General features: G+C 44.6%; 3 protein-coding genes across 4 annotated transcripts in view; 2 read left to right on the top strand and 1 right to left on the bottom strand.

The window, feature by feature from the left end:
• Positions 1-3802, top strand: part of atp8a1 (ATPase phospholipid transporting 8A1) — a 56709-nt gene extending 52907 nt beyond the window's left edge. For both annotated transcript variants that reach the window (XM_077732420.1, XM_077732421.1), the window contains 2 exons: positions 125-216; positions 1306-3802. In XM_077732420.1, coding sequence (XP_077588546.1) covers positions 125-216; positions 1306-1403 — 190 coding nt within the window. In that variant the 3' untranslated portion in view covers positions 1404-3802. The remainder of the gene's footprint in view (positions 1-124; positions 217-1305) is intronic.
• A 1704-nt stretch (positions 3803-5506) lies between these two features.
• Positions 5507-7768, bottom strand: shisa3 (shisa family member 3). The gene is made up of 2 exons (XM_077733516.1): positions 7249-7768; positions 5507-6120 (listed from the first exon to the last, which is right to left on the bottom strand). The coding sequence occupies exons 1-2, from the start codon at positions 7538-7540 to the stop codon at positions 5624-5626; spliced, it is 789 nt and encodes a 262-aa protein (XP_077589642.1). The 5' UTR covers positions 7541-7768; the 3' UTR covers positions 5507-5623.
• Positions 7721-13754, top strand: bend4 (BEN domain containing 4). The gene is made up of 6 exons (XM_077733515.1): positions 7721-8904; positions 11518-12057; positions 12330-12421; positions 12492-12518; positions 12673-12913; positions 12985-13754. The coding sequence occupies exons 1-6, from the start codon at positions 8496-8498 to the stop codon at positions 13224-13226; spliced, it is 1551 nt and encodes a 516-aa protein (XP_077589641.1). The 5' UTR covers positions 7721-8495; the 3' UTR covers positions 13227-13754.
• The last annotated feature ends 239 nt before the right edge of the window (positions 13755-13993 follow it).

Raw genomic sequence — 13993 nt, 5'->3', positions numbered from 1 at the left:
CGTGGAGCCGGAGCCGCTTGATAAATGCCTCGTTAAATCGCCCTGTGGTTCGCAGCGTGTGTGTATAACGCACTAACTGACGGTGTGTGTGTGTCTTTGGTGTTTTTTTTTTGTTGGGACGCAGCTTGACGGAGAGGGCCCAACTCCTGAAAAACGTCTTCAAGAAGAGCACTGTGAGTCTGTATCGCTCCGAGTCCATGCAGCAGAACCTGCTACGTGAGTTACTATACCTTTTATAGTTTTTTTTTTGCAAGCATCAATGAGATAGAAACCGAGTTAAAGTGCAGCCATTTTTAAAAACTGGCCAGAAAATGGACCAAAATACACCAATAATTCAAAATTGCTTTTGATGAGAACAATTCTTTGGTCTTGTTTTTGTTGTTTTTTCCACTTTTAAAATTCTTTCAAAATAGCTAAAAATAGAAAGGAAGGTTTCCATTTTGTGTATTTATTTCTCTCGTCTCATTTTCTGAACCCCTCCATCCTCACAAGGGTTACAGGGGGGTGCTGGAGCCTGTCCCAGCTGACTTCAGGCCAGAGGTGGGGGACAACCTGAATTGGTGGCCAGCCAATCACAGTGCACAATGACACAAACAACCAATCATTCATAGCTTGGGGCAATTTAAAGCGTCCAATCAGCCTACCATGCATGTCTTTAAAATGTGGGAGGAAACCGGAGTACCCGGAGAAAACCCACATGAACATGCAAACTGACCTGGATTTGAACCCAGATCTTCCACTGTGAGGCCGACGCGCTAACCACTCAACCATATTTTCAAATTTTAGCATAGGTTTGATTTTTATCCATTTTTTTGTTCTCTCCTTTGTTTGATGATTTTGTTTCTGTTTGTCTCGTAGGTGGGGATGAAATTCTTGTGGTGTGATTGTTTTCATGACTCCTAATTGACCTCTTAAAGCCTTTGTCCTTTGCTTTTCTAGCTCCTCACTAGAATAATAGTCAACCTAGCTTCCCATTGGCTGCTTTTTTTCCCCCCTATAGTACCATCATTGTGTGCCTGCTGTGTCCCCACTTATAGTCAAAGTAGCAAAACGACAAATATTGCGCCCATTTTTCCTTCCCCCTACAAAGCATTCGCCAGGGCGCAAAACCTTTCAGCTGGCTGTCAGGTACCAAAGGTGAGACTTGTAGGGATCATTTAGCTCGGATCAAAGTTAGTGATAAATGTTTTGGGAAAATGACGTGCGCCAGGGCAACCGACTCAACAGTTGTTTTTTTGAGGGGGGTTTTATGCATTTCAAGTTCTTGACGTTGAATCTATTTTCTCTTTTTTTTTTAATGGTCAGACGGCTACGCCTTTTCCCAAGACGAGAACGGCGTGGTATCCCAGTCGGAAGTAATCCGAGCGTACGACACCACCAAGCAAAGAAGCCGAGAGTGGTGAGCCCAGACTCGAACGGAGCCGCGACCGCTCCTTCTCCTCCTCTCGCTTTCTTTCGGGACTCTTGACGTACGGAGCGGAATCGTGTCTTTTTTCCACCCATCGCGTTCCATCATCCAGCACGCCATTTTCCTCTCCAGGAAAGCGACATTGGCTCCAAAAACAACCTTCGCCCTCTCCAAAATTGCGACCCATCAAAATAACGAAACGTTTCGTCCCCTAATGGCAACGAGATTGGAACTGGCGTCCGATTGCCAAAGAGCGCTGGTACGTCAAGGCCTTACATTTGCATCATGCCTTCACCAAATCGATCCTTTTCAATTCTTCACGTAATGTAGACACGGTGCCTGCTTTTAGTTTGCGGCCTAGTCTAGGTTTCACTTTTTTTTTCTTTACATTTTTCTTCTTTTTTTGTTGATTTTGTCGACTTCCGCCCCGCTGACGGACGAGCGCATTCCACACGTCACGAATCACAAAGGTGCCTACGCTCCATCCCCGAGGAATGAGCTCGCATCAAAACTGCACGTATGGAAATTGGAAGATTCAAACAAAAACAAAAGGGAACAAAAAAAAAATCGATATTCCTGAAAGCGGTGGCGGCGTGTTTCCCCGACAACGGAGAATCGAACCCTTCCGACATAAGTGCCATTAGCTTCAAGGAGAGAGAGAGAAATATTAGCCAGGAATCTCGGCGCCAGTTTCCAAACGACCTCGTCTCTATAGTTATTCTTTTGTGGATTTGTATTTTTATATTTGGAGATGTACACACTTTGCATCCACTGGCTTTGTAAAAGCCACGGTCCGCAAATTTTTGTCCAAACGGAGCGAATGAGGAACGCTGAGCTTTCTTAAAAAAAAAAAAAAGAAAAAACGTCTCGTTCTGCCACCTGACTGTTGTTGAACCGCTTGATTTGATTTTATTTATTTTTTTGTCATTGGACTTTAAGCGTGACGTCCGTGCGATGGCTTTTCTTCTCCCCATGGGAGCTTCGACTTTTGACTGTGGTGTGTTTGCGTGGGTTCGACGCTTGCATGTGCATGTGACCGACGATGTGAGCGCGCGTCGGATACCGTTAACGTTTTTCGTCTGCCTTGCACGGCTGTCTTTCAAGGCGGAATATTAAAGCCTCGCTCGAATAGAAAAAAAATGGAGGGTCATTAACCACGAAAAATGTCCCGCCCGGTCCAAGATAAAGTTGGTAGGAGGAGTTTCGCTTCTGGTGACGCTATAGTCAACTCAAAAATACATATATATCTTTTGAAAATCACACAAAACTAATGAAAAACAGCAGTGGTTTATTGTACCCTTAAATTGGGAATGGTAACCCTCTATTTCAGGGGTTACCTTTCATATTTCTGAAAATAGAGGATTACCATGGTTACCAAGAAAAAAAATGGGTACCCTTCCTTGCTTCGGACCCATTGTTTACCCCCAGTAACCATGGTAACCCTCCATATTTCAGAAGCGTAAAAGGTAACCCCTGAAATAGAGGGTTACCAATCTAGGGTTAAACTGGGAATGTCATAACTAAGGTGAAGTAAATGCGTAATTTTACTATTCGTGAAACCGGTTAAATCGACGAATTTGTGCACTTACCAAGTAGTTACTTTAATCATTCATGTGGTCTGAAACGAAGCTTATTTTCCTCCAATAAATTTCTCGTAAACACACAACTTGATTTCTCTAAAACATTTGTTGTTGCCACCGTTCGATTTTGACGTTTTCCCGTCCAAATTACAATCAGAATCCCGTTGAATTCCAACTTTATCGCCACCGTCTTCGTTTTTCGGCGTCGCCTTAATACTTCTCGGTCAGACCGGCCCGACCTCCTGATATGTTTGCTACGTACGAATGTCAGTCCGTCCGCGTTGTCGACGCTAGCTCGTATGTCGTCCGCGCGCACGGGTGTCGCTACAGCACCCCCTTACCCCCCGTCTGCTGTTGCATGGCCAGCGCGCGGGTGGGAACGTATACGGTCGACTTTTCAAGCGGACGTCGCTCGGTGTAACTTTCTTTCGGTGGTGAACGTTACTGTCCATGTCCCGTTTTTGGGTTGAACAATATTCGCTGGACTGGAAAACAAAAAAGGCGGAGTTTCTTTCAACTCATCCGATGTACTACGAATGTGGACGTTGTTGTCGTCAGGTTATTTATTTTTTCTTTGGACTTTGGCTTATTTTTTTAATTCTTTCAATCAAAGTTGTGCGCTGCATGAGTGGAAAGGAAAGACTTGTACGTACCACTTCACTTTAAAAAAAAAGGAGAAAAAATATGTTGATTTAACTATGGTTTCTCGTCTTTTTCAGTTTCATGATTGTTGTGCATGTCGGGACTGCAAATGTATAAGTGTCGTCTAATACGGTCCACCAAGACCAATGGAAATAAACTTTACATTCATGGAGTTTTTTTGTTATTTTTTTTTTGGTTTGTTTGCTGAAAAATATACAGGATATTCCGGATTAAACAGGAAAAGCTGCTTTGTGTTTACCGAAGGCCCAAATAGTTCCGTTACACCCATAAACATAAAGATGTTGTTTTCAAATTCCAGCATAGAGCCCCAAAATGGGTGGGGTCACACATTTCTCAGCTTTAATACTTTTTCTGTAATTTGATTCTGACGTGATTGTTTTTTGCAGGGACCAGACATTTTCTCTTTGTAACAGTAAGTAGTGTAAGTACTATTACATTATATTGCTGTCAATTCATTACAATTTTTAGTCCATTATTTGTTTAAAAAGTCTTTTCTGCAGAAGGTCCCACTTTGTGGACTTCTTGTGTTATGGCTCATGTTTTTTCAACTAGTTCTACAATGTCTTCTGTGTCTTACGGCTGAAATGTATCAAATTCGGGATGAAATGAAGTTATAACCTAACCCAAATGCAACAAATAATAACATGCAATGTATACAATAAGCGCGTACCCTAATTTTTTTAGGTTATGGACGTCAAATTCTTTTCAACAGGAAAGGCCGCCCTCAAAAAATTCTTTCTTCTGTAAAAATTGGTCTTTTAAATTGAAAAACCTTTTCCCTGCAGTTAAAAGCCACCAAAAGAAGAGTCAACATGTACCAAAAAAGTGGTGTTTTTGTAAGAAAAACAGAACAAGATACAGGAGCCGCAAGTATAAACAAGAGCTGACAGGCGGAATGTGACCAACGCTCAAGACGGAGGTCGTCAAAGCCGTCGCCAATCGCCATGTGGGCTTCACAGTCGGGTAAACCAGCGCCACGCGGGTCTCTGTTTTTTTCCCAGATCCACCCGCGACCTTCTAGGCTTTTGCGCTCGAGGAGCCACGGCGCTTTGGACGTGCCGGCTACGCCACGCTCGTTGAGCGCCGACAATGACCAATCTCAGCGCCGCATTCCGCCGGTGAAGTCGCTCAGGTAGGAATTCTGGCTTCTGCTTTCACGCACGGATTCAGCTCCGTTTTAGATGTGGTTCTCAAACTTTGACTAGGCAAGACCACCTTGTTCGCCAATCAAACTAAACTCTTGTGTATCCTTAAATTACAGTATGAATAAAAAGGCTGTTCTACTGTAATAAGGAAGAATTTGATATTTTTAAATAGAAAAGTTGGTATATTTTTTTAGGACATTTTGTTGAGATTAGTCAATGTTACAAGATGTTTTACAAAATATTTAGTGTTTAATTTTTTTAAGCAATTTTGGTTCATCTGTCACTTTCAATGGCAACCTATAATAATTGCATACAAGTGCCACAAGATGGCAACAAATCTATTTTGTATTATTTTGAGTATTAAGGCGGGGAATCAAGTTTTTAAAATAATAGGTTTTGTCAAAATTCCCCAAAGAATTGGAAAACAAACATTCATAAATTTAAAAAAAAAATCTATGCAAAGATATCATATACCATGGCAATTATTATAAGGGTCTTTTATATGGCCCAAACAATGCTTGCTAGCAACTAATTGGTTTAGTTGAGTTTTTTTTAGCTCTTCTATAATTTTGAACGATTACAACAGAGTTTCTTGTCATGTTGCAGTTTGAGAACCACTTCCTAAATTTAAGAAATGTTTTATAGTTGTAAAAATACAGAATATCCCTCTTGGGAATCTCTTCTCAAGTATCCCATTTTCCTCTCCATACTTGCCAAGGTTATTCATTTATTGTTAAAAAATAATGGTCAGTACAAAATAGTCACGGCGTTTATGTACACGATAGAATACAAAAAAAAGTGCATCGGTGGCTCGTCCTCGCTACTCGTCAACTTTGGCCCAAATCCGTAAAACCCTTCGCCGAAGTGAACGCGTCGGGCTGCATGGGGAAGAAGTACTGCTGGGGCAAGAGGAAGGCGGTACCTGTCGAGGGAAGCTGACCCCCCGACGCCACAGGGGACATGTAAGGGGGCGGCGCCATGGCCCCGCGGCTCGGCGCCGAAATGGCCGCCGACGCCGAACAGCCGTGCTGCTGTTGAGCGCTGACGGAGAACCCCCGCACTGAGCCGCCACCGCCGCCCACCGAGCTGGAGCTGGTGGTGGCCGTGCTGGACTGTCTGGACGGGGCGCGTAGGCCGGGGGGTGCCGCAGTCAGGATCATGGGGATAGTCTCGCCCTGGCAGCTACGCAAAGAGAAGCGGATGGCTTGCTGGGCGGGTTGTTTGGGTCGCAGGCAGGTGCAGCAGTAGACGGCCACCAGGGAGCCCACCACCACAAAGGCCACGAACATGCTGCCCACCATCAGGAAGGGCATGTAGACGGGCTCTGTGGACAAATAGAGTGATTAGGGCGTCACGTTGCGGAAATGAATTGGACGTTTATCGTTGCGAAGTTAATTTGGTGTCATTTTAGGGTACGTATAGGTCACTTTGGATCATTTTCTATTGGTTTAAGGGGTATTTGCAGATTGGTCTCTGTTGATTGGTCGCTTTCTGCTAGTGTTTGATGACTCGTTGTTAGTTTAGAGGCATTTCAAGGTTCCCTTTTAACTCATTGGCTGCCATTGACGCCAGTTTTGACTATAGATGAACCAGAAAAATCTGGTTTCCGGGCAGAATAACTTAATGGGCCACTTCTAGGCCACATGCCATATGTTTGAGCCCTGCTTACTTCCTATCTAATGACAGATTTCAATTTTCAACTAATTATAAAAGTACAAAAGGATGTTTTTAACCCCCCCAAGACAAAGCAAAACAAACATGTCACCGGGGGGAACCAATCAATTGAATACCATTAATGTCTCATCTATTTCTCCACCAGGTGACCTTCTCGAAGAAAACAAACAGTTCAAGTTACACTAGAGCGAGTGTGTGTGTGTGTGTGTGTGTGTGTGTGTGTGTTCTGTGGGAGGAAATCACAAGATTGTTTATTTATTTGGCTTTAAAAAAGGGAAATTGCGTGAGCTCACTCGGAGGCCAATCCACACGCAGGCAGGCAGGCAGGCAGTGGTTACGTGAGACGTTTGGGAAATTTGATATGGATAAAGCTCTCAAGAGGACCGCTGTTAACTTCTCACAATCCACAATGACTTTGTGTAACACTTTGAAATGTTGAAGTAGGCCAAAAGGGTGGCTTGACAATGGCCTTTCGGCTAAATTTGTCACTTTTAACTGCTACGTTTGATTCATTTGTTGCAAGTTAGTTGTCGAGTACATTTTAACCAAATTGGACAGAAATGGAGCACTTAAATCAAGTACTGGCCCTCATTTAATACTAATTCATGCTTGTATATGATTAGGAGAGGAACATACTCCCTGTCAAAATGGATTGGACGCCCACCTCTGTCAATGGGACTTAAGATGACCATTGATTTGTTGTTGTTTCGATTGCAAGGTTGTTGTTTTTTATTTGTTTGTGTTCAGTGTGCAAGATGGACAATTCGCAGATACGTACGCGCAGCATACTCGATGTGGTCGTTGTCAGGGTCGGCGGCAGAGGGTGGCCGGTCGTTGGTGCAACTGTCCTGCTCCAGGCGCGCGTCTGCGGCGGCGCAGCAGTAGCGAAGCGCGCAAGAGCCGCAACACACAGTAGCGTCGCTCGTGTCGAAGTCCTCCGGGCACCGAAAGCCATCGTGGTAGTTGCCACTGGTGTCCAGCCAGCCGTGGCAGTATTCCCCTCGGGCATCCGAGATCCGCAGATTCCAAGTTAGGTATCCGAGTAGGAGGCAGTTCAGCAGGCGCACCATCCCGGCGAGGATGTGATGACCGGCTGGTAGACTGGCTTCCTTCCTTCCTTCCGAACTCCTGCCAACTTGTCAAGTCATCTCGAGTGAGTCCTCCTGAGTTCCCGACTCAATGGCTCTTTCGTTCATCCCTTCTTTCACCCGAGCAGATCCGCCAACTTGTGAGCTCAACCCCCGGCTGGCCTCGTCTGGGCTCGTCTGGACTCGGCTGGACCAGATCCGCCCTCTTACCAAAGCGTTTTGTTCCCCGATCCTGACGTCAATCCAAGCCACGCCCCCTGGGAAGTCACCAAAGCTCGAACCTTCGCTCGGACAACTATGTAAGTAGAGATCCCATCCTCTTGTTCCATGATTATTACAAATCCTGTGCCTCAAGTGACTAGTTTTCCCAAACTGATCCCTGATTCTGATTTTCAATGCCTCCTTTAAACTAACATTTGAAGGTAGTGAAACAAACAGTATGTTTGCAAAGGCATTTCACCTGTTTGACAGTCCACTTGCATCAGCATCTTGCAAACTAAGACAACAGCTCCCCTTAGCGGCGAAGATCAACTTTTGCACATGATTCATTCAGCTAAATTAGCAAATATGGATACAGATGAACGCTTCAAACGATTACGTTCATTCCCCTTGTTCCTTTTAAATACCTCATAGAACCACTAGTGTCCATATGCTCGGCGTGAGTCGAATCACTAGTCTGCTCTAGATCTCGGACTAGGACTAGTCTTAGTCTTAGAAGGCAAGTCCCGCCTGTTCCCCCCCCAGTCAGCCACCGAGCAACCGCCCTCTTGCCGGATCAGCCTCGACACGGACCTCCCGCCCGGGGATTGGAGACGCTGCATGTCAGCGAATCGTTGCCCCCCATCGATACCCAAGCATACCCCTTGCTTCCTTTGAAGCGGCCAGACGGCGACGGCAAAAGTCCTCGCCCGATCTCCATACCTGGACCCACCTGGGGATGGAGGGGGACACGCCACCCACCGAGCACCAAGGCCCCTCTGACGCCAAGATGAGCCGAGGTGACCCGGCCAGGCTTTGGCAGTGCAAGGCGCGTCTGGAGCGCTTCGCCTCGGTCGAGCCTTCGCTCTTCGCCGATGTAGACGCCGGACACTTGGCGTTCCATCCCGGGCAGGTTCTACCGTTCCAGGGGCAGAGCCACCAGCTGAACCATGGCGACAACCATGCAGGGTTCGCCGCCGAGGGCAGGCCCTGCTCCGGGGTCCCGACGTCCACCTCCGCGGAGGGAGCGGGTGGCGTCGCTCTGGACACCCGGCGGAGACGCACCTTCGTCGGCGTGGCGGAGTCCGCACACCCCGCTGGACGGCGGAAGGTGGAATCGCCAGACTGCACCTTCGGGATCACTTCAGGTGCGTTTACAACTTTTGACTTTCATACAGGCGACATGTTTGCAATGCCAAATGTTATACTATTCTTGTCCAAATATTCAGACACTGTCCTCAGTAAATGTGACTGCAAGGAATGGGAATAATAGCATTTATTTGCTTCCCTTTATAGTCACCATTGTTTCATTTGGTCTGTGATGGATGATGTTCAATTGGAAGGAGAGTAGTAGTCGTTTTTGGAGATTCACTGTACAAAATATTATCAAATTCACTGTGTGTAGCTCTTACTGGAAGACATTGTTCTTCTTTGGGGTGCATGGAGTGGAGGGTGTCGGTACCCGGGAAGGATGGGAGGGTGCGTCTAAGACAGACCAAACCTGACATCAAAGTGATGAACCTAATCCTCACTGCTGTGAAATTAAACGGGAGAAATCTCATCCTTTAATCTCTCTATCACACTTTGCAGATCACAGTTTTCTTGATATCGCTTTGCCGTTTGGTTAAAGATTTCACTTGTAGTATACCAAACCAGCGTCCAATCAGTTCCCACAATTTCACAAGATCTTATCCAAAAGAATACAAAAAATGCCATCATTTAACAACTTTTAAAGGCCCTATAGCTCTGGAATTCTGAGATTTGTTTCTTAACATATCTCAACTGCTTCTAACTAAAGAATGAGTAGAAAGGGAACCTTTTGATTGATAATTTACGTGAAATCCCATCTATGAACCTCTTTGCCAATAGTATGTGTCATTGTTTATCTTCAAACTACACAAGGGACTAAAGAGGGAAATTACTATGAAGACCCGAATAATAGTAGGCACTGGAATAATATTACGGAGTGGAAAATTCCAAATGAATTAATAATAGTAGGCAGTGGAAAATTCCAAAAATAATGAATCTTAGTAGTAGTACTATTATTCCGGTGCCTACTATTATTAATTCATTTGGAATTTTCCACTCTGTAATATTATTCCAGTGCCTACTATTATTCGGGTCTTCATAGTAGCCCTCGGTATACTTATATGTTCATTAACATGAATATAAATATGTTCATTAATATATCATGTCCCTTATTCAATAAATCAAACTCACAATTGCCTCAAATTTCAAGCTTCCAAAACATTAATGCGAATTAAAACAGAACCATATCACCCAAATTGTGTCAACAAGATACTACTCATCCTGGCTAAACATCTCCTTGATTACAGGAACTAAAGTTGCCAAAAAGAAGCCCACCATAGCGCTGAATGCAGGCATATAAAAAAAAAGGACCCTCTCTAAGTATTGCGATTAAAACAAATGGGCCTCGTAAATTGTCCACGGCCGAGTGTGTTGCGTTTAACGACGTTTTACGAGGCGACTCGGCTCAAAAAGTGGGGAGAGAAGCAGAAATGGGGGAGGGAGGGAGGTTATGGGGGAGAAAGATGGGGATGGGGGGGTGCGTGATATCAGCCACATCTGCGTTGTTGCAGCAGACGACGCGCATATTAATAACCGTGGCACATCTGTGCCAGACTGATAGACACATTTGAGCGATTGTCTATGGACGTAGGAGACGTGTCTGGACTCAAATGGCAGATTATTATTCAAGTTCAGCACCACAATCAGTTCCGGGACCGTCGTTAGAAACAATGGCAAATGAATACCTATGACGGCGTCAGGCGAAATATTAGCTCGATTATCTCGGCTAGGCTGAATGGATTTGGAACGCTGTGCCAATGTAGAAGATTAATAAGCGTGTCTTCCTATCAAATGTGTTGTTTGGGACCTGAATGTTGAACATCAATGTGATTTAGGAGGAGACATTTCACCAAATTTGATGTAAAAATGATGATGGATGGTGAGACTATTTACATTGTATGTCTTCATATAACTAATTAACACGCTGACACAACCCTACTTTAATTTGACTTCCTATCTTGCAGCACATGAGTCTTCTTCTGCAATAAAATCCCCAAAAAGCTTCGTCAAAACACACCACTTTTTAAACCTGTCCAACCAGGCTGAGTTAGCCTATTATATCACTTTTATGTAGCGTTCGTTCTCAGTAAAATCCTTGTAGCGCTTGATCGTTTTTATTGTGTGTATATATATCTTTTCCATGTATTTATTGTTTTTAACAACTGAAAGTGACTGACTTTTCTGGCATCCACGGTACAGTTATCTCGTTTTATCTCCCGTTTGTGACTGTGAATTTAGAATTATTGTTTGCAAGTGCTATTATCTTTCATTTGCTAAACAAAGAGCATGTTTGCCTCAGACATTGTCATGGCAAACAGGACCTTGCGACAAAAGCTGCCTGCTCCTACCAACGTGAACAAAGACAACTGCCTCACGACGGCTCTCACACACACACATTCGTTATTGTCATCAACTCCTGTCTGTCTGTTTGAACCCCGTGTTTGTATGAGTGATTTTTGCAAAGAGGCGCTCATGCTGCAACTACCTCAGTGCATCATGACCTTGCATTTAAAAATAGTTGAATAAGTTCTAAGTATTAGGCCATGTTGTGGTTAGAAGAAAAACAAAAAATCAGTTTTTGCTTTTATCCCTATTTCAAAAAGATGTAATGCTTTGTGTGGCAATAGAATATCTCCATGTAATCCTTTGTGTTCTCTTTTTTAATTTTCCAGAGAACCGCCTCATCCTGGACGCCTTTGCCAAGGAGTGCAGTCGAGTCCTCAGCCTACTCAACAACGGACGGCTTCTGGAGCCCTCGCCGTCCCTCCCTGTCGCCATCAAGACGGAGGACGCTTGCGGCGCCGTTCCCCGCACAAAATCCGAGGAAAGCTCTTCTTCCCCGTCCGTGGATCAGGACGAAGATGCGCCTCCAAGCCATTTGAACCAACAACAGACTTCGGCCGTCCTTCGCCTCTTCACCGACTCCCTGCATAACTATCTGCTCTCCGGGCGGCGGCGGCGGGGAGGCCGGCCGCTCTTGGGCTCGGACGACGAGCGCTGCCGCTCGGCGGAGCCCGCCTCCGAGGCCTCGGCGGGATGGGGCTCGCCCTCGCCGTCCGACTCGTACGGACACCCTTCGTCCACGCTGCCGGAAGACGAAGACGAGGACGAGGAGGAGAGCTGTTGTCCACGTTGCCTGGAGCTGGAGCAGGAAGTGCTGTCGCTACAGCAGGAGAACGAGGAGCTCCGCAACAAGCTGGAAGCCGTGCCAGGTATGTCCAGCCAGTTTGGATGGATTACATCTACTGTCTATTTTTTTCACATTGTATGGGAGATTGTAGTAATATACAGACATTCCTAATCATTCACATACAATATTTTCTCGCATATAAGCCACATTTGTAACTAACTATCAGTAGAACATGACAAACCTTGGACTAATGCAGCAAAATGAAGAATGTGGGACTAAAATGTGTCAATCATACAACTTCTGAACACTAAACTCTGTCAGCTAATCACTCTCTCCAACTGTTGTGCTGAACAGTTCCCTGTCAAAATGTTCTGGAATACTTCAAGAACGTTGTTGAGTTTCACCACCAGCTCGTGCCACCCGTACCCGAGGAACCACTCACCGAGGTGAGCTCAAAAGTTTGAAAATGTGCACCTTTTGTGATTGTTTTTGCTCATATTTGTGTCATATTTGCAGGAGGAAGAACAGCAGACGGTCTTTGAGGTTGGTCACTCTTTTTCATACGTACTAAGCTTTGTTATTTTGATTTTTATTGCAACAAAGTACAGTCTACACAAGTCAGATATAAAAAATTCTGTAATGTAGTGAATCCGCGATATTCGAGGGATTACTGTATTGCATATCTTCTGGTGTACAGGGAAGCAAACAACTATTGGAGAATTACCCACTCTTCATCAGCAACAAGCAGTGGGACGAGGCGGTCAACTCTTCCAAGAAAGACGGCCGGCGACTACTTCGCTACTTGATCCGCTTCATCTTCACCACCGACGAACTCAAGTTCTCGTGCGGCCTGGGAAAACGCAAACGCTCCGTCCACTTGAGGGAAGCCGGCCTGGAGAGACGACCACTCAACCCTGTCAAAGTCAGCTGCCTCAGAGGTACCCTTATTTTTTCGACGGCGACCAAATAGTGAATGCAAGGCTCCTGTTTTCCAACCATTTTTCCTCAGAGTTCATCCGCGTACACTGCGCTTCCAACCCAGACTGGTGGATGCCCTCCGAGGAGCAGATCAACAAAGTTTTTAGCGATGCGGTAGGCCACGCTCGGCAGGGGCGGGCGGTGGGCACCTTCCTCGGGGGCGGCGGCGGGGGCGCCGCCGGAAGTAGCATCCTCTATCTGGACGGCTTTGACGGACACCTGTCTCAAGACGACCTCTATTTGAAAGGATGTCAAAATGGCCAACTGGACTGATGGACCAAAACAAGGGTAGCTACGAAAACACAATACTTTCAAAATCACTAAACTTATCCTGTCAGAGGGCAAAGTCAGTTTATTCAACGCAAATAAATATGCGACGATTATACATGGTTTTATTTAAGCAATATGAGCAGTTATAGTGGTTTAATTTCCAAAAAATAGTCTGTCGTCATTTTAAAAAGGAGTTGAATGAGTTTTTGACCAAAATATCACCCACACTGTAATAGATTAGATACATTTTTTCAACAATTTCCAAATTATGGCCTAAAACAAAGTTATCCTAGCCAATTGTATAAAAAAGACCTAGCCTTAGCGCACAATCGTTATTTTATTGATTACAAGGAAACTACAAAACAAAGCTGTCAACGTAATGAGCATCTGAATTCAATATTAGAAAAAAACAACTGCAAAATGGGTAAATGTCAAGCTTCTTAGTAGAATATTATTCATAAACAATAACATGGGGGAATGAACTTTGCAAAAATAATGCTAATGTCAATTTTTGCGCACTGTATTATAAACCACGCAGTATAGCAAACATGCAAATATTGTTTAAATCGCGACTGTTTTAGTCAAATTGTACGATGGTAAACATTGAAATTAAATTAATTTGATGTCATTTTTAAAAGTATGAATGCACTGGGAACATGATGGAAAACCACTAAAAACATGCCTTTAAAAATTGTTTTTTTTTTTAAAAATGCTTGTAGGGTGCTGCCGTAAAAATGCCTTAAAATTGACATCCACGTTGTTAAAGATTA

This window comes from Stigmatopora nigra, chromosome 14, assembly GCF_051989575.1.
Source record: "Stigmatopora nigra isolate UIUO_SnigA chromosome 14, RoL_Snig_1.1, whole genome shotgun sequence".
Lineage (NCBI taxonomy): Eukaryota > Metazoa > Chordata > Actinopteri > Syngnathiformes > Syngnathidae > Stigmatopora > Stigmatopora nigra.
Note: the sequence above shows the minus strand (reverse complement) of the source record. Positions and strands in the feature narration are given on the sequence as shown.

Coding starts and splice junctions, on each gene's coding strand:
- shisa3 (XM_077733516.1), bottom strand. CDS start 7,540: ATGGTGCGCCTGCTGAACTGCCTCCTACTCGGATACCTAACTTGGAAT. Junction 6,121..7,248: donor CCACATCGAGTATGCTGCGC/GTACGTATCTGC, acceptor ATTTGTCCACAG/AGCCCGTCTACATGCCCTTC.
- bend4 (XM_077733515.1), top strand. CDS start 8,496: ATGGAGGGGGACACGCCACCCACCGAGCACCAAGGCCCCTCTGACGCC. Junction 8,905..11,517: donor CACCTTCGGGATCACTTCAG/GTGCGTTTACAA, acceptor TTAATTTTCCAG/AGAACCGCCTCATCCTGGAC. Junction 12,914..12,984: donor CAAAGTCAGCTGCCTCAGAG/GTACCCTTATTT, acceptor ATTTTTCCTCAG/AGTTCATCCGCGTACACTGC.